This window comes from Sceloporus undulatus, chromosome 2 (assembly GCF_019175285.1).
Source record: "Sceloporus undulatus isolate JIND9_A2432 ecotype Alabama chromosome 2, SceUnd_v1.1, whole genome shotgun sequence".
NCBI lineage: Eukaryota > Metazoa > Chordata > Lepidosauria > Squamata > Phrynosomatidae > Sceloporus > Sceloporus undulatus.
Window position 1 is genome coordinate 247,067,296 of NC_056523.1, and position 25,014 is coordinate 247,092,309.

General features: G+C 39.4%; 1 protein-coding gene across 4 annotated transcripts in view; it reads right to left on the reverse strand.

The window, feature by feature from the left end:
• Positions 1-24,102, reverse strand: part of PRUNE2 (prune homolog 2 with BCH domain) — a 143,541-nt gene extending 119,439 nt beyond the window's left edge. For all 4 annotated transcript variants that reach the window (XM_042450119.1, XM_042450117.1, XM_042450116.1 and 1 more), the window contains exon 1: positions 23,995-24,102. In XM_042450119.1, the coding sequence (XP_042306053.1) occupies positions 23,995-24,030 (36 nt within the window). In that variant the 5' untranslated portion in view covers positions 24,031-24,102. The remainder of the gene's footprint in view (positions 1-23,994) is intronic.
• Positions 24,103-25,014: the final 912 nt, after the last annotated feature.

Genomic DNA, 25,014 nt, shown 5'->3' on the forward strand with positions numbered 1-25,014 from the left:
TTGCACTCTCAGAAGGTAAGGGGGATTTTTTCTATATTCAGGTATCTGTTGGTTTTAAAAAATGGTAAATATGTTAACTATTGAAAATATTGGATATTCTATATATAAAAGTCTTACTGATAAAATGAGGCTTGCTTAATAACATTTTGCAAAGCAGATGCTGTGAAGAGAGGAGCTGGGCAAGCCTGATTGGAGCCAGCCAGTCACAGCTCTGGGAATGCTGTTAAGGGAGCCAGGAGAGAAAGAATACAAAACTAAGGCCTGTTACAGACTGCCAAAATAAAGCTGCTTCGGGTCTCTTTGGAGGTATGCTGTTTAAATGATGCATGCATCCTAAGAATCCGGAAGCTGGACCAAAGCTGCACTCCAGTGCCTAGGAATGGAGTGTGGCTTTGGCACGACCTCCAGACTCTTAGGACCCATGCATCATTTAAATAGCATACCTCCAAAGAGACTCGAAGCAGCTTTATTTTGGCACTCTGTAACAGGCCATAGTCTTCTTCAACTATACATCCAACAGTCCCAAAAGAAACTATTCCAGTTTCAATTGATTATTAATCTTTAAAATACTCTGCATCAACAATAAACTTCATATGTATCAGAATCTATTTTTTAGCTCTTTCAAATATTCACCACATATGATAAAATGTCCCTCCGTGTTGCTTACATTTCCAACACCTTTATAAATTCTGGACAATGTCTCTGGCATCATATACCACTGGGACATCATCTTATAAAAATTCTCTTTAAGGTCATAAAATAATGTAAATTTCAATCCCTTTGATCACATATTTTCCCATTGGGCCATCTTAGTTCGTTTTATCATACATTTTTGACTTGTTCTTCTTCCAATTTAAATTTCAACAAAGGTTTATATATTTTGGCAATTACGTGTTCATCATTTGTACACAATTGCACTTCAAATTCTGAATTATTTTATTCAAAAACCATACATCTTTCCAATAACTGCAAGAAAACAATTGAAAATTGTGTCCCTCTACTTCTAACTGCTCTCTTGTTTTAATTCTGTATTCCCCTTGACACAACTCCAGGAGATCTTGGAACATTAGCCATCTATCTTTGCCAGGTTTTTTTCCCTCCTCTATAAAAAGCTTTCCGTGCTGAGACTCATAACAGCATTTTTATGCACAGCCTGAGTTTATATCTATTCTATATTCTCAATAGGGCACATCCCACAAAATTATTTTTTAAATCTATATTAACTTTAAGATGAGAAAGTTATTAATGAAGAAGAACAAACAAGCTAGGAGAGACTGCAGCAGTTTGCTTTTGCCTAAGGCTACTGAGAAGGGCAATATTCTGCCCTTCTATGCCGCTTCTCTCTGCTAAATTAGGTGCAAACTACTGTACTTATGCATTTTTAACTCAGTTTGCAGCAATTGAAGTAAGGTAACAACTAAGGGGTAAAAAAGGGAGATGAAAGAAAGCAGGACACTTTAAGACAGCTGATCAAATGTGATGATTAATCAGAATTGTCCCTGCCAAATTGGGACAGTTGGAGGGCATGACCTATTTAGACCACATCCGTCATGGAAGAATCATATAATTCAATCATTAGTCCTATGTTGCAAAATGGAACAAAAGCATGGATATGCGGTCTGAAATTAGTGTTCACCTTGACACACCTGTCTTCTCTAGATTCAATCCTGTAGTTTTGTGTATGAACTTCTTGATTCCTCTAGCATGTCAAACTGTCCTATGTGCAAAAATGGCAGGTAAAAATCATTTTGTAGCTATTCTTTCTGCCTGTCTCTTACCTGTAGAATGTCTGACCCTCAGGAATTCAAAGTACACATCAGTTTCGGTGTAATAATTGCTGGTTCCAATATTTTTAACTGGCAAGCTTTTGATCATTAGCCCAACTTTCGCTATCTCCTTCCTAGATTGTCCTTGCCTGTTCTCTATTTTCTTTTCACAGTTTATTATAAGATTCTTGGCAAAGCCTGTCTTTAGATTTATTTATTGTGCATCACTTACAGATGAAAATGTTTTGGAAACAATAGTAATAAGTATTGCAATATTTCAAAATGAAGTTAATTTGTCATGTTTTATTCTACCCTTCCATAGTTATTCCATTGTTCAAACAGCTGGAAGAAATGTGCCATGACTTTTATTTATTTTTTGGTCTCTGCAATGGCCATTCTGGATAAGAGATTCTGGAAGCCATAGTCCAAAAATGTAACTTTTCCAAGAACTGTTTAAGAATTGTTATTATTGCTAACTCCTCTGTTCTTTGTCATGATGTTAAACATAACATTAGATACTGTTGTTACTAGTGCTGAGGTCTCTGGCACTGTGTATTTTCCCTGTACAGTAGTTTATACTTCTCCATTATAGTTTCAAGAAATGCTAGAAATGGTTTTCAAAGTCTCCTGAGGAAACACCATAGATTTCAGCAAAATGCTCAAGTCAAGGCCTGTAGGAATCAGCCTTAATTTTTTCCACATGGAAAAAGGACCCAGTGCATTTCATTGAATGTCATTGGCACCTGCAGGCTGTTGTTGTCATTTTTAAGAACACTGCAGTCTACTCTAAGTAAGTTCATAATCACCTTTAAAAGCTAAGTAATCTGTGCCACCAATGTATTAAAATATATGATAACAAATGCAGTCAGCATTTTCCATACCATATGCTTGTAAATGTTATTCTACAGGGAACCAATTAAAACTATGGAAAACTTGAAACGCAAACATATGGACCGAGACAGAGCAACTTATCTTGTCACTGTGCTGCTTGCTCAGTACACTGATATGGGAACAGATAACACTGTATTATGGGACAATTAATTGCCAGTTTAATTAAAGTGCATTTAAAATCAATGTACAGCCCCAGTCTAGAACTGTAATTTTCATTTCACTGTTTCATGGACCACAGCTGTCCTACCATCAATATTTTAATGGGCTGCTGCAACTGAAGGCTAGTAGTTGTTTGATATATCTTTCCTCCTATCCATGTTTGTTTCTTTCTCTAGCAGACCATCTCACTTTTGAATAAAGGAAGGGGGGTCTTTCCAACCTATAAGATGCTACAGGATAACTGAAGCTTGCATGTCAAATTAAAGTTGATGTAAAATGTTACAACTGCTAAGTAACAGAAATCAATAATATTTTATGGAAGTGTGGAGAGTATAACAACTGGGAGATGCAGCTATCATGCTGTTGGGAAGTATGGGCCATAACAGCAGGTCTCCCAGCAGAATCCTTTGGGGGGTTTGGGTTGTATTTCTGTGTCGTTTCTGTGGAACAAGTTGGGTTAGCTGTTTGAGATCTGATAACAGCAGCAGTGCTGAGAAATGTTCCCTATGGGACATCATTGCAATCAAAATCCCATCAAGCTGCTTTCCGAACTGTAGGAGAAAAATACAATAATGCATATCCCATATTTTCCATCACTTACCCACAAGCAGAAGAATATACTGTGAGAGCTAAGGTTTTGCTTAAATGACCCCTCTCTCAGAACTGCAGTTGCATTCAAATCAAGACATACATGTGGCGGGATTTTCTTGGAAGAAGGGAAGAGGTAGATAAGTCACAGGACGTACACTATGTTGTGTGTTCCCTGCCCTCACTCCGCATCACTGGCTGTCAGTGACAGGCTTGAGAAAACAACACAGGTGAGTGTTACTGAAATAATGCACCCCAAAATTCTGGATGTCCCAACAAAGGCATTTGATGTAGAGGTTGATGAAGGCTGGCAACTGTCTCCCAGAGGACATTTTCATCAGCCAATCCTGGATGCAGAATGACCTGTCGGGAGATATTTAATACTGTCTGAATTTAAAACAGTATTAAAGACTAATCTCTTCTGGCAGTTCTACCCAGTCATTTTTAAACTATGAATTTTAAATTGGGACATTTTAATTTTATTGTTGTTGTGTGCCTTCAAATCATTTTCAAATTACAGTGACCTTAAGATGAAGCTATCACTGCGTTTTTTTGGCAGAATTTGTTCAGAGGGGCTTTGCCCTTGCCTTCCTCTGAGGATGATGAAAGATTTTTACTTGCCCAAGGTCACCCCGTGGGTTTTATTGTTGAGTGGGGAATCAAACCCTGGTCTCCAGAGTCACAGTCCAATACTGAAACTGCTACGCCATGCTGGGCTCTCATTGTAATTTTATGCTGGATTATTTCTATGTGTTCCATGTTTCTGTTTAACTTAATGTGTTTAAATGGTTTAATCTGTTTTAATCTATGTTGTATCTTACCTCAAGCCTTTGAGACAGAGGGGAAGAAATAAAATCTTCTATTAGTAGTAGTAGAAGAAGAAGTAGTAGTATTTAGCATGTGTGATAACCTGGATCACTGTGGAACCTCAAACTGCACAATCCACAAGGTTGACCATTAATCCCCAAAATCCATCTTTTGGTGCCAACCATCCAAACAGAAGCAGAATCACTGCAGACCAGTAGTCCTCACCCTTAACCCATATGGTCACCTCTCAAAGATAATATGGTTGATGGTACTGAAAGCTGTTGGGAGACTATGAAGAACCAATAGGGTCACACACCTGCATCGCTCTTCTGATGCAGGCCATCTTACAGGCCTAAACTGTAATGGATCCAGAAAATTAGTTTCATCCAAGAACAGACAGTCACCTGTTCAAGGACCTCATCCAGGAAAGGGCCATTTGTTCTTGACCTAAAATTATGAAAACATTTATTGGTGCATGATGAGGGTGGGGTAGTACTGAGGCGGGACCATCTCCTTTTGTAAGGAGGCATTAACCACCTCTCAGGCCCAGCTGAATGCCCTCTCTCTACGGATTTTAATATACCATGAAGGCTCATTCATTAGATCCATGTGCTTTCCTGTCATGCATATTAGTCAGAAGCCTTCTTCATTAAAGTCTTCTTCATAAAGGTCTTCTTTAATGTCACCTTAACTAAGGTTCATCTGAACCTAGTGTATGATAATCCTGAAAAAGTCAGATGGTGGGTTTTGTTTTCTTTTTGTAATGAGTCACAAAATAATGTTCTCTTGAATGTTGCCAATCTGCTAAAGTCGGAACCTATCCATTCTTTAAGCCAGATGTTCACTCCAATAAATTGTTCATTCTTCATTAGTTTGCAGAGGGCTACATATCATGGGTTCTTCTCATGATGACTGGGTCTGCAGTAGCCAACATTCCTTTTCAGTTTCCTTCAGTTAAACTCCTGCACTCCTGTCTTTCCCTGGCTTCCACTCCACCATAAGCATCTGAAGAACTAGACTAAAGGGGTTGAACAGACAGGCCAAAATAAAGCTGCTTCAGGTCACTTTGGAAGTATGCTTTTTAAATGATGCATGCATGCATCCTAAGAGGCTGGAAGCCACGCCAAAGCCATGCTCCAGTCCTAAGCACTGGAGTGCAGCTTTGGAGCAGCTTCTCGCCTCTTAAGATGTGTGTGTCATTTAAACCTCCAAAGTGACCTGAAACAGCTTTATTTTGGCCTGTCTGTTCAGGCCCTAAAGTCTACAAAAGCTCATGCCACAAACTTCTTTCTTTTTTCTTTTTATCAGTTAGCCTCAAAGGTGCTACAGAATCTCTATACATATTAATTCTACACAGTAATACACCTATATCCTTAAATTCTGTCACTTATGAAATAAGTTATCCTCAAAATATCCATCCTAAAGTCCTAGCTCTACAAGCTGCCTATCCAGAGAGATTTTTCATTAAAGCCAGAACCTGAAGAATAAGAAAACTACTATGTTTCATTATTTTTAAGAGTGTAAAAAAAATAGAAATTAGCCATCCTAAGTAAACCAAAACTGCCATATATCCTCTTTAACATATCAGACCTTTATCATTAATTTCTATTCTCTATGTCTCTTAGTTCATAGTTTGTGAACATTGTAGTAAGGTGGTAGGTCCAGGTGTAGAGAGGACGGGGAGGACAGAAGTGGAGCAGGTGGAAGAAGGAGAAGAGAGGAAGATTGAGGAGGAGGGGCGGGAAGAGCAAGGAGGAGGTCCGGAGGCGGAGACAGGAGCAAGGAGGTGGGGCGAGCAGAGGATAAAAGGAGAGGGAGAGTGGTGCGCGGGAGGCAGAGGACATCGTGGAAGAGGAGGACGGGGAGCTGCGGTCGAGTCAGGGATAGGCCAGGTAAAAAGAAGCCCTGGTAGGGAAGGGCTACCAGTAACTCTGCAGGCTCGACCCTCATTTCGAAAGCGAGGCCCCCACCAAGGGATAGAACTTAGAAACCCCAGGACAGAAGGGGAGTTCAACTACTCGGACGAGGAGTTGTGGGCGAAACCCTCAGCTAGCGAACTAGAAGACAAGTGGTGGGACGAAAAGGGAGAGAAGTGGGAGTGTGGGCCCATTCCACTGGATAAAGAGAAGGCTGAAAACGAACCGCTGGAGAAGTATTGTGGGGAACGCCGGAGGCCTGAGGATAAGGGCTCCAACTCGCGGGGAGACGTATCCACCGAGGGTTCTACCAGAGACTTGTAAATAGTTGGGTTGTTGGTGGCTTGAAGCCTAGATGCTGTTATTATAGAAAAGAAGTGGCGTGCTTGAATAAACACTGTTGCAGAGAAACACGTGCTAAGTAAGTTTGTTGCTCACGTGGCGCCATCTTCCCGAGTTAACTAAGGAGTTATGCAGCCAGGCACGCCAGCCCCGCCCACATACATACAAACAGTCCCGCTTGATGTAATCAAAGGACAATCTAATCTAGCACACTTCATCCAGATGTCTCTGGGAAACCTACAAAACTGACATTAAAGCAAGAGCCATTATTGATTCCAAAAATGGGAAGCTTGTGGTAACAGAAGATGGAAGTTTCCTTCAGCTGGCATGGCTAATGGCTGGTAGCAAGGAAAGCTAAGAGTTTATGGGACTTATAGTCAGGAAATCACTCGTTGGCGGGGTACAAACCACGCGACTCCCGCGCGGAGCAAAAAAGAAGCTCCATTTCGGAGCTTCTTTCTGCGGCACATCTATGACGTCGCGAGGCGCCTGGCGCGGACTCGCGACGTCATAGGCGCCGCGACACGTCTGGACGCTGTGCGTCCAGTACGTAAAGATGGCGGCGCCCATGTAGAAGGGGCGCCGCCATCTTGTACGTATAGGATACGTACTAGGGTTAGGGGGGGTGCGGAAGCACCGCCCCTTCCTAACCCTAGTACGTATCCTATACGTACTAAATGGCGGTGTGTATCCCGCCATAGACATTTTGAATAAAAAGCACTCAGAAATGTTGCATGACTTTTACAAAACAAGCATGACAACATGATGTGCTTCAAAAGCCATTTTATATATAGCTTTCTAGGCATCTTGGGCAATCATGCCTGGACTCTTTATTCTGAAGGTTAGGACATTTTATATTTCATGATAAATGATCTTTCAGTTGCAAGTATAAGATAAGGGTGACACCCAGTCACTTTTTGTGTTTATTACAGCTGCATAGCACTCCCAGCACAAAGTAATATCCTTCAGACATTATTTCCTGTTAAAAGTGGCAGTCAACTGACCTTAAACGAATTATCAATTGCCTCTGACATACCTATTAATGAAATCCTCATTAATTTCTAAGTCTGGAAAAACATAAGATTATATTTTAAAATAACTGAATGGAAAATGGAACAAGTCACTCCACTCTGTTGTGAAGGATGTCTACTGCACACTTATTCCAACACACCACCTGATGTGGCTTATTGACATAAACAATGAAAATTGGCACAGGAAGCAGTCATATTACTTATGGTCTACATTTTTCCAGTATTATTTACACTAGAAAATCCAGCCATATTTGAAGGGAAATAGTGTTAAACAACTATATATTTGTGTTTAAAAATATTACTAAGGTAAGATACAAGTTTACAACATTACGAATGGTGTAGGGACAAGGCATGGAAAAGTTACATTTTGCACTATGACACAGGATCCTCCAGGCAGCACAGAGAGAGAACAGAGGTCATGCTGCTTGAGAGATTCAAGCAGTTCTAGTCCAAAACTAACATTTCCAAGCCTGTAACAGAACAGAAATCTCCAGTTGTCTCATTCTCTCCTGATATTGTAGCAAAGCCTTATCCAATGACATTGGCACGAGTAGACAATCAAAAGAAAGCATCTTACCACACAACATTTCCTTCTAGAATTCACTGGCACAAAATGTGGTCCTAGGTCCTGGTTTTGGGTTAATTTAAAAGGGTTTCATACTATATTCTGTAACAACTCATTTTGACTTTCCACTTTAAGGGCAAAAATATTCTACCCAAAATCAGAACTGAAGCAACACAGAAAGTACTGTACAGATACTTTTGCTGTCCACAGCTGAGTCAAGTGCTGTTTTCAAAGGCAGTAACTAAATACAATGGAAGGAAAGCAGAGAAGAACATCAGTCAAATCATTCCTGATGAATGTCTAAAAGAAGTTAGAGAGCATGTAAAAATGTTTCTTTGAGATTGGCATTCTACCCAATTATTTCACAGAATCATAGAGTTGGAAGAGACCGCAAAGCATCCCCAACATATCGCCATCCAGCCTCTGTTTGAAGACCTCCAAGGAAGGAGACTCCACTACACTCTGAGGAAGTTTGTTCCACTGTCCAACAGCCCTTACTGTCAGGAAGTTCCTCCTAATGTTGAGGTGGAATCTCTTTTCCTGCTCAGGAGGACAGAGATGGATAATGATGCTGAACTCTAGAACAATGTACTCCTCCTCTTTAAAGCATGCCAGGAAAAAAGAACAATAGGCTACCAGTAGATTTCAATTTAAAAGCAAAATGCTGGGTTCAGATTGATACCCCTGAATTAGTAGGGTCCTATTAAGTGGAAAACTGCCCTTCCAGAAATGACCTACTGTTGTTGAGGGGCAAGCAATGACAGCATGTCTACATAATATTGCATCCTTGATTCTGCAGACTGCAAAACAATCAGATAAGATCAAGCCTGCTCAGACCAGTGTACAACAAATGGAATATCACAGCTAGAATATGAAATAAATGTGCACTCAGCAAATACAAAGATGAAATTCTTCTCCACTACGAAGACTTCACGTTCTTATTGGGTTTGCAAAATTACTCTGGTTGCAATGCCAAGGCAGAATAAGACTACACAGTACTCACCATTACAGTACAATGCAGAGCCATTAAGCCCCTTAAGTCAATAGACAATAGATTTGAAAAAGAGCCCAGAGCTCTTATGGTAGAATAATCAATAATGTACACTGTAAAATCCCTGTGCAGAATCCACTGAGTGCTGTCCTTTGAAGTTATAGCCCAAACTGCAAGAAGGGGAAGGCCAATGTTAATTTCCTCCACTTAACCACTGCATCAAACAAAACCTGGAAGTGCATTATAGTTTCATATTTCTTAGTGCTTAGCAGCAAATCTATAATGGCCACCAATTGTTGTCCATCCTTACTTTCTCAAAAGTGTAGCTGTAAAATATACAGACATATGAATATACAGATGCAATCCCATTGTTTTCTCAATTAGATGATGGATGCTGCAGGCATATCTGCCATGCAGAATGTAAGGCAATGAGGAAATAGGCTGCTTAGAGCCAACAGGTTTGGCTTGCCTTCCCTCTCCAACACCATGGAAGAAGTACAAGCACTAGTATAATGCACCAACAGGATTCCAGCTTACAGATGATATGGCCTTGTATCCCTGTTTTTTTGTGTGGTGGGGGGTGGGGGTGGGGAGTGGGTATAAATAAAGATAACAACTACAACAGAGATTCAGCACCTCTGGGAAAAGAAAGCAACTAGGTTCAGTGGGGATAGGTGTTCTGAGACAGGGACGTAGCCAAGGGAGGGTTCTTGGGGTCCGAACCCCCCCCTTTCCATTAGATAAAATGAATGGTGTGTGCTGCTGCGCCGCCTCACCCAAGCCCCATTATAATGGTGGCACTTAGTCTGGACCCCCCCCTTCCCAAAATCCTGGCTACGTCCCTGTCTGAGAGCAGTTCCAAACAGACAAAACACCTCAATAAATTTGCCATAAACAGGATCACAATAACACAATTATAAAAAGTGACAATAGTTGGAACTTGCTGCATTATCCAATGCTACATCACTGATTCCTAGTTCCTTGGAGAGAATCCTAATCAGTAATGGTTCAAAACTCCAGTCAGTCAAGGACTGTAAAACCAGGAAATGATGATGATGAGAACAACAGCAGCAGCAGCAGCAGCAAGTACATAGGTGGATGGATGGATGGATGGGAATTCAGTCTGGGTGTTTCTGTTTATTTGTATAGTATAACTTTAATGTCTATTCTACTCTACAGAAATAATGCACTTTGACACTTCTTTAACTGCCATGGCTCAATGCTATAGAATTCTAGATCTGTAGTTTTATGAGATATTTAACATTCACTGACAGAGAGCTCTGGTGCCACAACAAACTACAAAACCCAGGATTCTGTAGCATTGAGCCATGGCAGTTAAAGCAGTATCAAACTGCATTGTTTCTGCAGTGCAGATTAAACCTAAGTAGTAGTACAATGGGATTTTGAAACCACTAAACTAAAACATACTTGGCTTGATTACAGCAACATTACAGTGATTGCTGGAGTTGTTTGTAGATTACACTTCCTCTGAGCATACATTTCTGGTTTATGACTAATCCTGAACAAAGTGCATTCAGGTCCATTTTGCCCTTGTGCTTTTGTGCTGGTCCTACTTGGGTAATTATTAACTGAGTGATAACTAAGATACTAAGACACAAAGCACCACGTTCATCTCCTGAGCAAAATTGTCAAATAAAAGGGTGACCTTTTCTGACGGCCTTTCACAGAATCATTTCCTCTACTGTGCTCTCAATACTGAGATAGTGCATCTCATTTTCATTTTAAGACATTCGCTGCCATCCTGAGCTGCGGGAAAGCACAGATGAATTACAAATATTGGGTTGAATCCATAGAAGGGCAAGTAGAGTTCTGCACATAGAGTATATTAACCTATTACTGTTCCATCCCCAGAAAATGTACTTTTCAGGGTTAGGAAACCCATTTGAATGGTGTGGGAGAAGGTAAATGAGTTGCATCAGAATACAGGTTCACTGTGCATGAACATAGGCACCCTTCCATTGTGACAATCCACTAACATAAACAATCTTTCAAGCAAATACTTACAATATTGTACTTTTTGAAATAATAGAGTCAAGGCAGGCATTATGATTAACTCAATTCCCTTTGTACTTTCTACTTGCAGCCTACAAGCCACTATCATTAAACTGGCATAAAAACATGGCAGTGTAGAATGCCACTGGCATGAACAAAGCTATTTGTCTTCAAGTTTACTATCACGTAGTAGGAGCCCCACCTGAATGAGGTCACTTGTGCCTATTCTAGGGTAGAAGTGGGAAAAGCACAGCTGGTAGGCTTCATGAAGACCCACAGGGGATGTTCTGTGGCATCCCAATCTTTCCATCAAGCCCTCCCAAATTTGGCGGTGCTAAAATCTCCCTAAATAGAATTTTTAAAATAGACCAAAATACTCAGTTGCCATTCCAGAAGCCCTCCAAGAAAGGCACTTTGACCCTTGATGCTCTCCAACCAGGGACATAGCCAGGATTTTGGGAAGGGGGGGGTCCAGACTAAGTGCCACCATGATAATGGGGCTTGGGTGTGGTGGCGCGGCAGCACGCACCATTCATTTTATCTAACGGAAGGGGGGGTCCAGACCCCAAGACCCCCCCCTTGGCTACGTCCCTGCTCCAACCATCACAACCACTGGAAATCTCTAGAAATCCAAACACTCCCAGGTTGAAATTCTAAGCTGATTTTCGGATAGCCCATGATGGTCTTCAAGGATAAGAATTGGCTCCCATGCCTGCCCTACTTGCCAAACTGTGCTTTACAGAGAAAATGTAGTTGCTACCTAGTTTAAAGTACCATCTAGTTTGGCCTCCAAAAAGTGAGTGAATTGGGTTACAGATACAGGTCCACTTTGTCCAGCTGGATGAAAGTAAAAACTTTTATTGTCAGAATGACTTTAATAGATTATATCACAAGGCACTAGTGTGGTTTTTTCATCTCTCTGAGGTGTGTAAGTAGAATTTATAATTTAGAAAGTAGAAGCTGACAAATATTTGATGTGAAGCTTAGATTTAGCATAGATTCACACTGTCCAAATTCAGGTTTGAGTATTTATCAAAAGATGAGGATGCAAATTTGAAATGAAGCATAAAGGGAAACTCTACATGCTTCTGGATTCCATTTGAGGAATGTTAAAATGGAAAGGCTCGCCATTACAATGAATACTATGCTCCTGAAAATGATCATATTCATACCCTTAAATGCTACTGAGTAAGAAAGTGTGGTTTTCATGCACAGAAAAAAAATCTTTAGCCAGTTTGCATGAGCACATATGCCTCACCTTGAAAAGAGGGATCATTCTCTTATTGTGTGATTCTGCACAACTATTATGCAATGTGCATTTATTGGCATTCAACAACTGGATAATTTCATTACAAAATGACACATCATTCTATATTTTAAACACGATGAGAACACAAAACAATGTTATGCTTTGTAGTCCACTTTGTCTCTTCATCCAACACAGTAGACAATGGGTAAAGGGAAATAAAAACTCACACCCTACCTAAAACGTATTTTAATGCTCACTCCATTCTCTATTTTTAGGCTTTCTTGACTGCGAGATAAAGCAAAGACAGGTTTTTAGTACTGTTTCATACACCATACAACAGGCATCTGAAGTTTAGGTTCTAACATTTTCTCTCCCCATTTTCACATTGAATTGGTTTAGGTTGCATTTGGTTTTGATGGGTGAAATTGCTTTTATTTACTTAAACTGGGAGTTTATTCTACTTAATACTTTTTATTAATTTATTAAGCATTATCCAGTTCTGTTTATTATTATTATTATTTTAAAGCAATCTCTATACACAAATAAGTCTAAAAATTGCCTTTGGCAGTGTAAGTTTGGATCTAGGCTTTTTTTTTTTGAAAAAAGGAGGGAGAGAGGGAGATTGTACATATAAAAAAAAAAAGCTGGGATGTATGTTGCCATTAAATAAAACACAATGGTGCAACCTGGCTCTTTTCCCAGGAATTTCCTTCAGTGTGGCTTTTTGTCCAGGAGCATCTTTTCTTATCAAGAGCGTCATTAAGATTCAACTGATAGGATGGTCAGCTTCTGTACTTGGAACTGGATGTACATCATCTTAATTTTCTCCTTAAGCAGCAAAACGGTTCCAAGCCATCCCACTACAGGAGACATTTCCAGCTTTGTCAAAAAGGAACTGGCTCCTGTACTCAAGGAAGCTCATTTAGATAAATCCCTTATTCAGTTTGCTTCCTGTTCCTATGCAATTGCTAGCATACAAAAAGACATATTATGCTGAAATTTACAGAAATATTACTATGGTTAACCCTTGCAATACCATAATTGCATACAATTTCTCTTTTAATTCTGCAGTAGGGAAACATATCTGCTAATGATCAGCTTGGTTCTAAGCAGAGTTTGTTTCTGCTGCAGTGGCAGCAACATCTTGTACTTCTTGTGTTAGTATTTTATTATGTTTTATTTTTTTTAAAAAAAATGTTGTTTAATTTGCATTTTTTAAAACAGAATTGGAATTTTATTATTTTTTTAAAAGTTTTGCATTAATGGTTTTTAGTGCTAGTTTGTTTAAAACAGCTGTAAGCCATTTTTGAATCCTTTATTGAGAGACCGTGGGAAATTAATTAAATGATTAAATAAACAGCCAAAGTAATATTTTTGGCAGAGCAAAATCTTCTCACTGTTCCAATACCTTTCTGCCAGTGCAAACATTACTGTGCTACGTGGGTGAGACACTGTCTAAAATGTTATACTAAATCCATAAATAGGCCTGTGCCTGCTATGAACCTAATGCAGAATTCTCCCTCTATGTAAGTGTCATGTCTTCGTAATACTACAATAACAAATTTACTGCTGGAACAAGAGCAGGATGAGTATCTTTGCACGGGTGCTGAGAACACAGCATCTTACATTGCACAGTTGTTGTTGCTGCTGCTGTCTTCATCTTTATTTATATCCCACCTATTTGATAACCAGAGATGCCTCTATACTGTAGAAATAATGCAGTTTGACCCCACTTTATTTTATTTATGGTATCTATACCCCACCCTTCAGCCCTAAAGGCTCTCAGAGCAGCTTACAATTATTATTAATTTAACTGCCATGGCTCCATATTACAGAATCCTGGGTTTTGTACTTCTTGGGAGTCACCAGCAGTCTTTGGCAAAGAAGACAAAAAATCTTGCAAAATTACAAATCCCATGATTCCATGGGACTGAGTGATACCATTTAAAGTGCTGTTGAACTGCACTTTAAGGCAGTTATTAAACTTATTCTCTTTTAAACAATTGAAATTAGTTCAATAAGTGAGCTGTTAATTTAATATGAATCAACACATTAAGGGGTTATACTCAGGGTTAAAAATCAAGGAGTAAATTCAAAGCGGCATGCTTCTACATCTTTGAAGAGCCTTATATGTTTGTACAGTCCATGAAAAACCAGGCCCAACAAGCAACACTAAATATAGGGACAGACATACAAGCAGAATGGGCCAAGACTGTCACGTCAAGCAATTTTCATAATTTTCTCAGTTACAGAAGAGGGAAACCCAGGTTTCTCAACTCCCTGCTGGTAATACCCTATTAGGAAACATATTACAGCATTTTACATAATGAATTGACTGTCAGTCATGACTACCATGCCAAGTGTAATTAAAATGAAATTAGGTCAACAAATACATATGCCAGTCGTGTATATTCTCATTGGACTTTTGAAAGGATTTATCAGACACATATAAAGTCCAAAATCCAATTATTAATGAGGTGAGAGATATATTTATATCACTACTACCCTGATTATTCTGGGTACTTTCATTGGACTTTTAAAGAACTTGTCATAAACATATAAGGGCCAAAATAAAATTAAATACAGGTTGAGTCTCCTTCATCCAAAATGTTTGGAATCAGAAGTCTTTTGGATTTCAGGCTGGTTTTTTTTTTCTTTCAGATTTTGAAGTGTGTGTGTGTGTGTAGAGAGAGAAAAATATCTTGAAGATAGGACCAAATTTAAACATGAAATTCATTTATGTTTTGTATATATCTTATACACATAGCCTGAAGGTAATTTTATATGTAATATTTTTAATTATTTTGTGCACGAAACCAAGTTTGTGTACACTGAACCATCCAAAAGAAAAGTTGTCACTATCTTAGCTACCTTTGTTGATATCTTTGGATTTTGGAGTATTTTGGATTTCAGAATCCCAGGTAAGGGATATACTACCTCTATGTGTTTTGTGTCTGTGTGTTTTATATATAGTATTAATGCCTTTATTATTTCGAGCCATTCTCTTAATGATTGATATAAAAAAAATCACCTTTTAGTACAAAAGAATGTGGACCTTAATATAAGACTTCTTATTATTACGTCTCTTTACATGATATCATTACACAGCAAATGAACATGCTGTCCTTCCAAGCAAGTATTCCCTACATTTAAGGTCTAAGTAGAAATGGTTAAGATAATAGCTCTGAAAAAGAAATCTCTTTAATCTAAATTTGGTTTTCTGCTGCAACTATATAAAAATCACAGGTAATGTAAACTGCTATGTTTTTCTCCATTCAGTAATAAATCACCACACAATAAAACTGTCTATTAAAACAGAAGACTCTGACTTAAGAATGATGGTTAGTTGCCTAATTAAAAGCTGCTCATCAATCATAATACAAATAAACACACACACTTTCCCTCAAATGTATCAGAACTGTGCAGGTGGCAGCAACATTTAAATACAGCTGTTCCCAGGATCAATTCTGGGCCGAGAAATTTGTCTAAGGATTCAGACAAAAATATTTTCACGCTGAATATTTACAGTCTGGTATTTCTTGGAATAATAAAATGTCATATTTAAAACACTATTTTTACAAACATAGTCTAGATCTTACCACTGCCACTTTCCAGCCAACAAAATTTTATAAGTATTCTTTCTTGAAAACAACATTATTTTTTTTATTTGAGGTTTTAAATGGGCCTCTCAGACAGTGCTGGTTACTTATAATTAGTTTTCACTTCTAATGGCCTGATGGTATCTAAAGCTATCCAGTTTTGCAATTAAATTATTCTTCTTGCTATAAGTTCAACTGACCGAACACTCCCTTTTGTTGCAAGATTCAACTGTATGTCCATGAGTTAGCTGCGTGGTAGAAATAATGCAGTTTTGAACGGCCACTTTAAAAAAAAAATTAATAAATAACAATTAAAGAAGTTTAAAAAAAAATGTTTAAAAAATTTAAAACAAAATCACAAAAAAAATTAAAAACTAAATAAAAAATTTAAACAAACAAAAAAAAAACCATTAAAAATTCAAAAGTTTTAAAAAAAAAAAAAAACCCAATTAAAACCGCCCATGGGTCCAGCTACAGTATCTCCTGGCATTTGTAGTTTTATGAGTCACCAGCACTCTGCCAGAGGCTAAAGACCTTGTAAAACTGCAGATCCCAGGATACCATAGCATGGAATAGCACTTAAAGTAGTGTCAAACTCCATTGCACCGCAAATGCATTTCAAATTCTTTTTCAGATGCAAGACTTCAACTTTTTAACTCTATAACTATGATCTCATTCACACTACTTAATAAACTTTTTTGAGTCTGAGTCAAATGGATGAAGTGATTTAGCGCTGAATAAGTGTTAACACATTCAAACGCGATCAAATCTGCCCATTTCAATTTACTCCACTTCCACTTCACATTCACATCATCATAGGATCAATCATCAAAATGGAGTTGTGTCATGGGGTGACCGTGCCACAGGGAACAGGGATGTAGCCAGGGGGGGGATCTGGGGTCCGGACCCCCCTTCCATTAGAAAAATGAATGGCATGTGCTGCTGTGCCGCCGCACCCAAGCCCCACTATAATGGTGGCACTTAGTCTGGACACCCCCCCCTTCCAAAATCCTGGCTACGTCCCTGCAGGGAACCAAAACACCAAGCGACAGCATGTTCACATTTGCACTGAATCAATTCATTTTAAAAGATGTGGGAATGCCGTGGATTGGGAAGAATGGTTTAAATAGCTTTTGTGCTCCCCCCCCCCAAGAAATCACATCAGAAATTTGGCTCAGGTATAAATAAGGACCTTTCCACCGCTTTACACTGGTTTGAAAACCAGTTTTATTATGTAGTGTGAATGAGGCCTATGTTCATTATGTAAAAATAGTTATGTATATAATTTTTTTACCTTACAGTTTCTTGACTGTAATAAAGGCTTGATTGGTGACTGACTGAAGAACATTGAAGAACAGTGCATTTTACTTTCTTCATGGTTTGTCAAACCCACAACTATTCCAAAAAACATAGGACAAATGTGCTTGGAAAGCTCCTAAAAGACCCGTCAGCAAATCTACAAACACAGATATCACTTTTGATATTTCATCGTGTGAATTTCAGGGCTTATGCATAAAGCATGGAAAGTATTTAGACTTTCTAGTTCTTTTTTTTGTGATTTTACCAGCATATTCTCCAGGGATGATTCAAGTGCTTTCTTGAAATATCCCAGATTTCCCTCCCTTCCGCTCCCTCGTGTTCTTCCTCCATCCCCACTCATTGATCAGAAGCCACTCTAGACTCTGGCAATGGTTCACAGATTGATTTTCAGCAGTTATTATTATCAGGAGCTGGAGTGGCAATATTATAGTTCGGCATTGGAGGCATTTTGTTTTGATGTAAACATTCTGATTTCCCGTCTAGATCTCTGCTGGATCTGTGTCCTGGAAACAACAGCCATGTTTTAATGGCAAGGACCATCTATATTTTCCATAATATACAAATAATTATACAGTGCTATAAATAAAGAAAGGTTAAATAATAATAATAATAATAATAATAATAAAATAAACAAAATGCCAAGGAGATATATTTAATTTCAGAAAAATCTGGTTTTAACTGATCTGGAGGTAGGAATAAAATTCCTTGAAAATGCCTGAATTTTTAGGAAATATTCAGGAAAGAAAATATAATGTGGACATACAAAAAAAATCAGTTTGTATAGAATCAAAACCTGGAACTTTAAAAGATTTTTTTTTTCTCCTCTGGAGGAGCTTTCAGTCAAAGGACTGAAATACAGTTAGCTATTTTTCACTCATGTTCTAGTTGTACATCTGAATAGCACAACATTTTCCATCTCTTTCTCAATCTCTCTTCATCCAACATACACACTTTCTGCCAAATATCTGTTCTTTCTGCCTTTTTCTTAAAGTTCAACTCTAAACATCTGCCTTTCCACTTTCTTCCTGACTTTCTTCAATAATCATCAGAGTCTACTATTTTCTGGTAGCAGCATGGTGTCATCTGCATATCTTAAATTGATCATGTTCTTTCTTTCAGTTTTCACACCTCTCCTCCAGGTCTAATCCCATTTTACCCTATAATACATTAAGCATGCAAATTAAACAAATAAGGTGATACATGAAGCCTTTCCTGGCCCCCTTGCCAATTAGAAACTATTCCATTTCTCTGTATTCTGTCCTAAAAGTAGCCTCTTGCCCTGAGTAAAGGTCAGGGCAATCAAATGTTGTGGGCATGCCCATTTATTTAAGAGTGGTCCATCGTTTTTGTGATCTACTAACAGAAAACTGGACATAGAAGGGCAGCCATGAAGGAACTTGACAAGATCATGAAGTGTAGTATATCATTGTCTGTTGGGTCCCATGCCCTCCATTTTCCCATTTCTATGTTGGTTGTGAGCTGGGCAATGAAGAAACCTGATAGGAAGAAATCAACTCATTTGAAATGTGGTGCTGGATACAATTCTAGAGATACTGTGGACCGCAAAAGGATAAATCAGCAGCCTGAACTCTCCTTAGAAGCCAAGAGGACTAAACTGAGATGTTTGTACTTTAGACATATCATGAGAAGACACAACTCATTAGAGAAGAGAATGATGCTTGGAAAGGCAGAAAGTAGTAGGGAAAGAGAGAAGTCTGTATTACAGATGGATAGACTCCATCAAGGAAGCCACAGCCCTGAATCAGCAAAGCCTAAGCAGGCTGTTGATGACAGTGTGTTCTGAAAGTCTCTCATTCATGGGGTCGCCATAAGTCAAAGTCAACTTGGCAGCAGATAACAACACAGTATTCACTCTGTTGAACTCAATGGGCACCTGGATGAATTTTAAATGTACATCTATTCTAAAATGTTGAAACATATATACCATAAATTTTGTTTCTGTATGGTGCTTTTTTTTACAAATTTAAGTCAGCCTATATCCTTCTAATAATCTACTGATTAAGAATTGCAAAAAAAAAAAAAAAAAATGCAGTGTAATTTATGAAATCCCATGGTGCCTGACAGATACAGAGAGCAGTAGTCCAATACAGTAACTTTTCCAGGTGCTAAAGATTTTAAACATTAACTCATTCTGTAAGTATGGAAAATAATATTCTGCTTCTAATTTCCAACAGTGCATATCTGAATCAAAAGTATTTTCCAGTCAACATTTTCCATTGGCTGACATAGTTAAATTATATGTGCACTTTGTTTCTTGTTTAGGCCAGCTCAGGGACATAGCTAGGATTTAGGAAGGGGGGGTCCAGACAAGTGCCACCATTAAATGGGGCTTGGGTGTGGTGGCGCAGCAGCACACACCATTCATTTTTCTAATGGAAGGGGAGGTCCGGACCCCAAACCCCCCCCCTTGGCTACGTCCCTGGGGCACTTCCTCTCCTTTGAAGTGTGCTCAGTTATGATATGTAAGAATCTTGGATGCTTACATTGAGATCAGAATGTCTACCCAGTCGTTTATCTTTTCTCTAGTTTATTTGTAGTAGTAGTTCATAAATCTGAGCAGCACAGTATCTCACCTTGCCCAATTCTCAGTGTTTCCCTGCTTAGACCCACAGGCCACCACTTTACTTGGAAACCTGTCTCAACCCTATTAGATTCACATCTGAACTCCAACCTGTGCTGACCCTTTCCATTACATTCATGGGACTGATGAGGGTGAACAACTGAAACTTAATCCAGACAAGACAGGGATACAAACCCTGATTGCCAAAAGAGAATCGGGGAACAGGAATTCAGCCTGAGCTGGATGGAGTTCACTCCCTCCCCCAGAAAATGTAGATTTGGATGTATTCTTGCATCAACTATGAACCTGGAAGCTCAGTCTTTAGTGGTGGACAGGAGTAAAAACATTTGTTGCAATAGTAAAGGTTTGTGCCTTGAGATTTCAGTTCTGCCTATGGTGACACATGCCTTAGTTACATCCCAAGTGGATTAATGTAACACACTCTACATGGGGCTGCCTTTGAACAGTGTTACAAACTTCAGCTGGTCCAAAACACTGCAGCCAGATTTCTAACTGGGGGGCCTGCAACCACCTCCATCTTCACCAGATTGGGGATGCGGTGGCCTCAGTCTGGCCTCTCCACAGAGCACAAAGGAGTCGAAAAAGCGGCTCCTTTTTGCACCATGGAAAGGGTGCCAGAGACACTGGAGACACATCTTTACGGCACTTATTTGGTGCTGCATCATATGGACACCACGCCCCAACTCCACCCCCAGGTCTGCACAGCCCCTGGGACTGGATAGAGTGAGCACACAAGTCCCTTGTTGCAACAGCACCGTTGCCTGCTGGTTTCCTTCTGAGCACAATTCAAAATGCTGGTTATGACCTTAACGTTTTTACATGGCTAAAGTTCAGGGTATCTGAAGGACCATATTCTCTCTTGTGAACTTGCCTGTGCTTTCAGATCTGCTACAGAGTCCCTTCTCTCTGCCCTACCACTCTCACAGGTACATCTGATGGAAACGTGAGAAAAATCCTTCTCAGTGGCTGCCCCCAGACTCTGAAGCTCCCTTCCCAGAGAGGTTAGACTGGTTCTCACTCTACTTGCTATCTGCAAAGAGGACTGATAGTTTAAGCAAGATGGGCTATGCACAATGTGCTGGGTATTCTACTTGTTATTTTTGTTTTGCTGATACATTTTTTGGCTTTCGCTTTTAACTGATTTAATTACTTTTGATAGTTTAATCACTTTTTAACTTTTCTATTTTGTGAATTTTCAACTGTGTTTTTTAATCAGTTGCAGCCTGCTTCGAGTTCCAAACTGAGAAGAATAAATACAAATCATCACCATCATAATTTAACAGGGCAACTAAGGAAACCAGGGCCTTCTCCATACACTTCACCTTCAGAGTTAAGTCTGGGAAAGGCAACCAGAGAAGAGGTATTTTCTTGTGTTGGCATTCCTACTGGGGAATTTCCACTGCAGTAGATTCACTAAGTGCTATCATAACTGCTTCATCTCTGTTTGAACTGTTTTATTGATCTATGACTCCTATTTTATAGACATCTTTTCCTAGTATTAATATTGTAGATTTCAATTTTCATCAGCATGTAAGTTGTTTTTAAGGCAGGGAACCCTATAAATAATACACTGAGGATGACTCAAGAAAGCCATCTTTCATGTCATTTTTAAAATACTCCTTGTTATCTTCTAGAATAGTCCACCATTATTTAATTTTTAAAACGCACAAAAAAGTTGTACATGTGCCTCTGCTACTTACACACACACACAGAGTCCTCCCATCTCTGACAAAGTAGGACACCTTTCCTCATCTTAGTGCCATTCACATGTTTTTAATTACAATCTATCATCCCCAACCATTGGCTATAATAGCTGGCGATGATGGAAGTTGTAGTTGAATGCCACCAGATTAAGGAAAGCTATGAAAATTCACCTCACAATCTCAGTACTTCACAATATCCCTTGAGTTTCCACCACAGTTTTTTACTTCCTGCTGATATAAGTGAATGTAGCAATGTTAGTGGAATGTGCCATTTAATGCAGTTTACCATGTTAAGAACTTGCAATGGATTCACTGTGATAGAACATATTCAAGAGACCTACCAGAGTATCAAAACAACAGCAACAACAGCAACAAAATCTGCAGGTAGCAGCAAGCATTGGAGAAAAATATCTAATATTCTTCAGATTCTTTCTGCTAACATAACCAACAAAAGTAACTAGGTGATCCAGCACACTATGCCATCTTCCATGGGAAAGTTATGGGAATGTTAGTATTAAGCAGCCTGAGCAAATCAGATAGTAATATCTTTAAAAGACAACAGCATAAGATTTTCCAGAAAAACTTTTAAAAGCATAATTCAACTTTTGGGTTGCTCATTTGCTGGCATACGACCATGACATAATGTTTAATGTAGACTTTGGCTCTCTTCTTCTACTCAAGGTTTAAAGATAAGAGGGTCATCAATTATGTATTTCCTTCAGTGCTTTGTCATCGCAGATTTACGACAACCATGTTCCTTTTATTTTTTTCGCTTTTAAAAAGAAGGTAGCAAAAGCAAATATATTTTCCTAACTGTAACATGAGTTACTGTAGTTACAATGAACTGGAAACGTAATAAAGAGGGAGCACTGAGAAATCATTATAGATTTACTGTGAGATTTTTAAAAGCTGTCATAATAAGGAAGTGTGGAGGTAATGACAAGTCTGACATTTTGCCAACAGCCAAGGAGAAAAGGTGAAAATGGTAACAGATCCTCTGTGTGTGTGTGTTCATATATATGTATACACACACATATATATGTATGTATATTAAAAGATACTAATAATCCACTCTCTTAAGAAACTCTTTTCATGCACATATTCACCAATGGTTCCATGGGACGACCAAAAGTAGCCTTATGATTTATGGAATTAATTTTAACAATTGTTTACAGACTGAAACATTCAGAGGAATAATTTGGAAACTTTTCGTGAAATGTTTCCTCAGCTTGGTTTAGTTGAAATTGCTAAAAGGAGGGGGGGGAACACATCTGGCCTAGTGCCATTTCATGAACATGTGACTAACCAAGCTTTTATTGTAATATTATATGGCCACTCTAATGATAAAAAGCTGTTCCCAGAACTATATTGAGCCAAACCTCCATTTACTTCAAATCAACCAATCCTTCTGTCTTCAGATTATGGAAACTCAAGAGGCTACAGCAGAATATACACGTACATGTGAAAATATACATTATTCCTGTTTTGCACAATGCAAAATGGGTAGAACACCTTCCTTTCGATTGATGGCAAAGTTTGTCCGTGGTTTGAACTCTCAGAAGCAAAAGCATACACTGTCTAGAGTTCCACGCACAGTTGAGTGCTACAGAGTGGAAGATGACTGCTTCAAAACCTGGGAAGCTTTCCCAGAGAGTAAGACCCCATGGAGCCAATGGTTTTGGTTTCTGAGTAAGCACACATCAAACCCCACAACTTTGGGATGTCTGGGTTTTTTTCTATGACGACTGTGCCAGTGGTTGGGGGTGTTCTCCAGCCAAATCTACAGCAACTTTTTGGTGGGGAGGGAGAGAAAAGCTTCATCCTATCTTTTTTTAAAAAAGAAAAGAAAATGGCCTGACCAACTAAGAAGTGGAGGATCCCAACACCAAACCCCCAACCAAAGCTCTCTGGTGCCATGGGTGCTATATCCCAGTGGTCCCCAAACTCTGCTCTTCAAGAGAGTTTGGACTTCATCTCCCAGAATCACAGACTATGGATCATCATGGCTGAGGCTTCTGGGAGCTGAAGTCCAACATAAAGGGTACAGTTGGCTTTGGGGCTGCTCTTGCATCCCAGGCAGTGTCCCATCCCAATGCTGCCCAGGCATCCTCTTTTCTCAGGACATGTCCTACATTTCAACTTTCTCTCTAGGAGGAAAATCCCACAGGGTCCTCCTTCCATTCCTGAGCCTGACTGAGAGAAGCATGAGTTGACACTCCTAGGAGAGTCTTGTCCTCCCTTGCCCCAGGGAGGTCCTCCATTTTGCATCCCCCTGGGTGAGGAGCCTGCTTAGCAATGACTATGGAGGTGGCAAATCCAGAGGCTGGTTCCTCCAAGGGGGAGGGGGTCTGGAAGCTTCCCCAAAGTTTCTTCCCTTTCCCCAGGGGGTCTGAGAGAGAGGCTGCTGGGGAAGCCCCCCTCTCCTTCCTCCCTCCTTCCCTGCATGGCTTACCAGCCTGCTCTTGCTCCGCTGCAGGAATGCCTCCATCTCAGACTCTCCTCCTGGCAGCAGCAGCTCCTGCCCAAGCCTCCGGAGGACCAGAGGGAGGACTTGCCTTCTTCCTGCCACAGGCCGGACCAGCTCCTCAGCCAATCGGAGGGACCCTCGGGCCCGGTGACGTCAGGCCAGCAATTGCTGCAACCATGGACAGCGCCCAAAAGTCAGAAGGACCCACAGAGCAGGAGGAGGAGGAGGCAGAGGTTTGCAGCAGCAGCAGCATTAGAGGAAAGCAGGAGGAGGAGGGAGGAGGAGTGGATGCACTGCAGAGACTTTCTGCTTGTAGGGGGGAGTGTCGCTCAAAGTGCATCTAATGTACAGCCAGCCCTCTTTATCCACGGATTCTTTTTATCCACAGATTCAAGCACTGGGGGGAGGGTTAAATTTTATTTTATTTTTTAAGTGTAAATTCCAAATTGCAAACCTCACATTTGCTAAAAATGCAGGGAAAGCATTTTGCTATGCCGTTGTAATAATTGTTTGGTAAATGATTAACCACTTTGAGTATATGTAATTTTTTACAATTCGTGCAGAAAGTATGACTTGAAATCTGGCAAACTGGAGAGATGGAGAAAAGAGGAAGAAGAGGAAGCAAATTTATTTTTTGACTCTTGTTAAATATTAGCACTGAATGTTACTGCCCATGATTAGAAGAGAGAATTTCTGATGTAACAAGAATCTAGATAGTAATAATTACTGTACTATTATGTATTGCCGCCCCAGTTGTGTAACACAGAGAGGTGGGATAAAAATAAATTGTATTATTATTATTGTTTTAATATTGTTATAATAAATAAAAATTATATATCAGTAATAATAATCCGTTCTCTTAAGAAACTCTTTTCATGCACATACTCACCAATGGTTCCATGGGGCGACCAAGAGTAGCCTTATGATTTATGGAATTAATTTTAACAGCTGTTTACACACTGAAACATTAAGGAGCATAATTTGGAAACTTTGGGGGAAATGTTT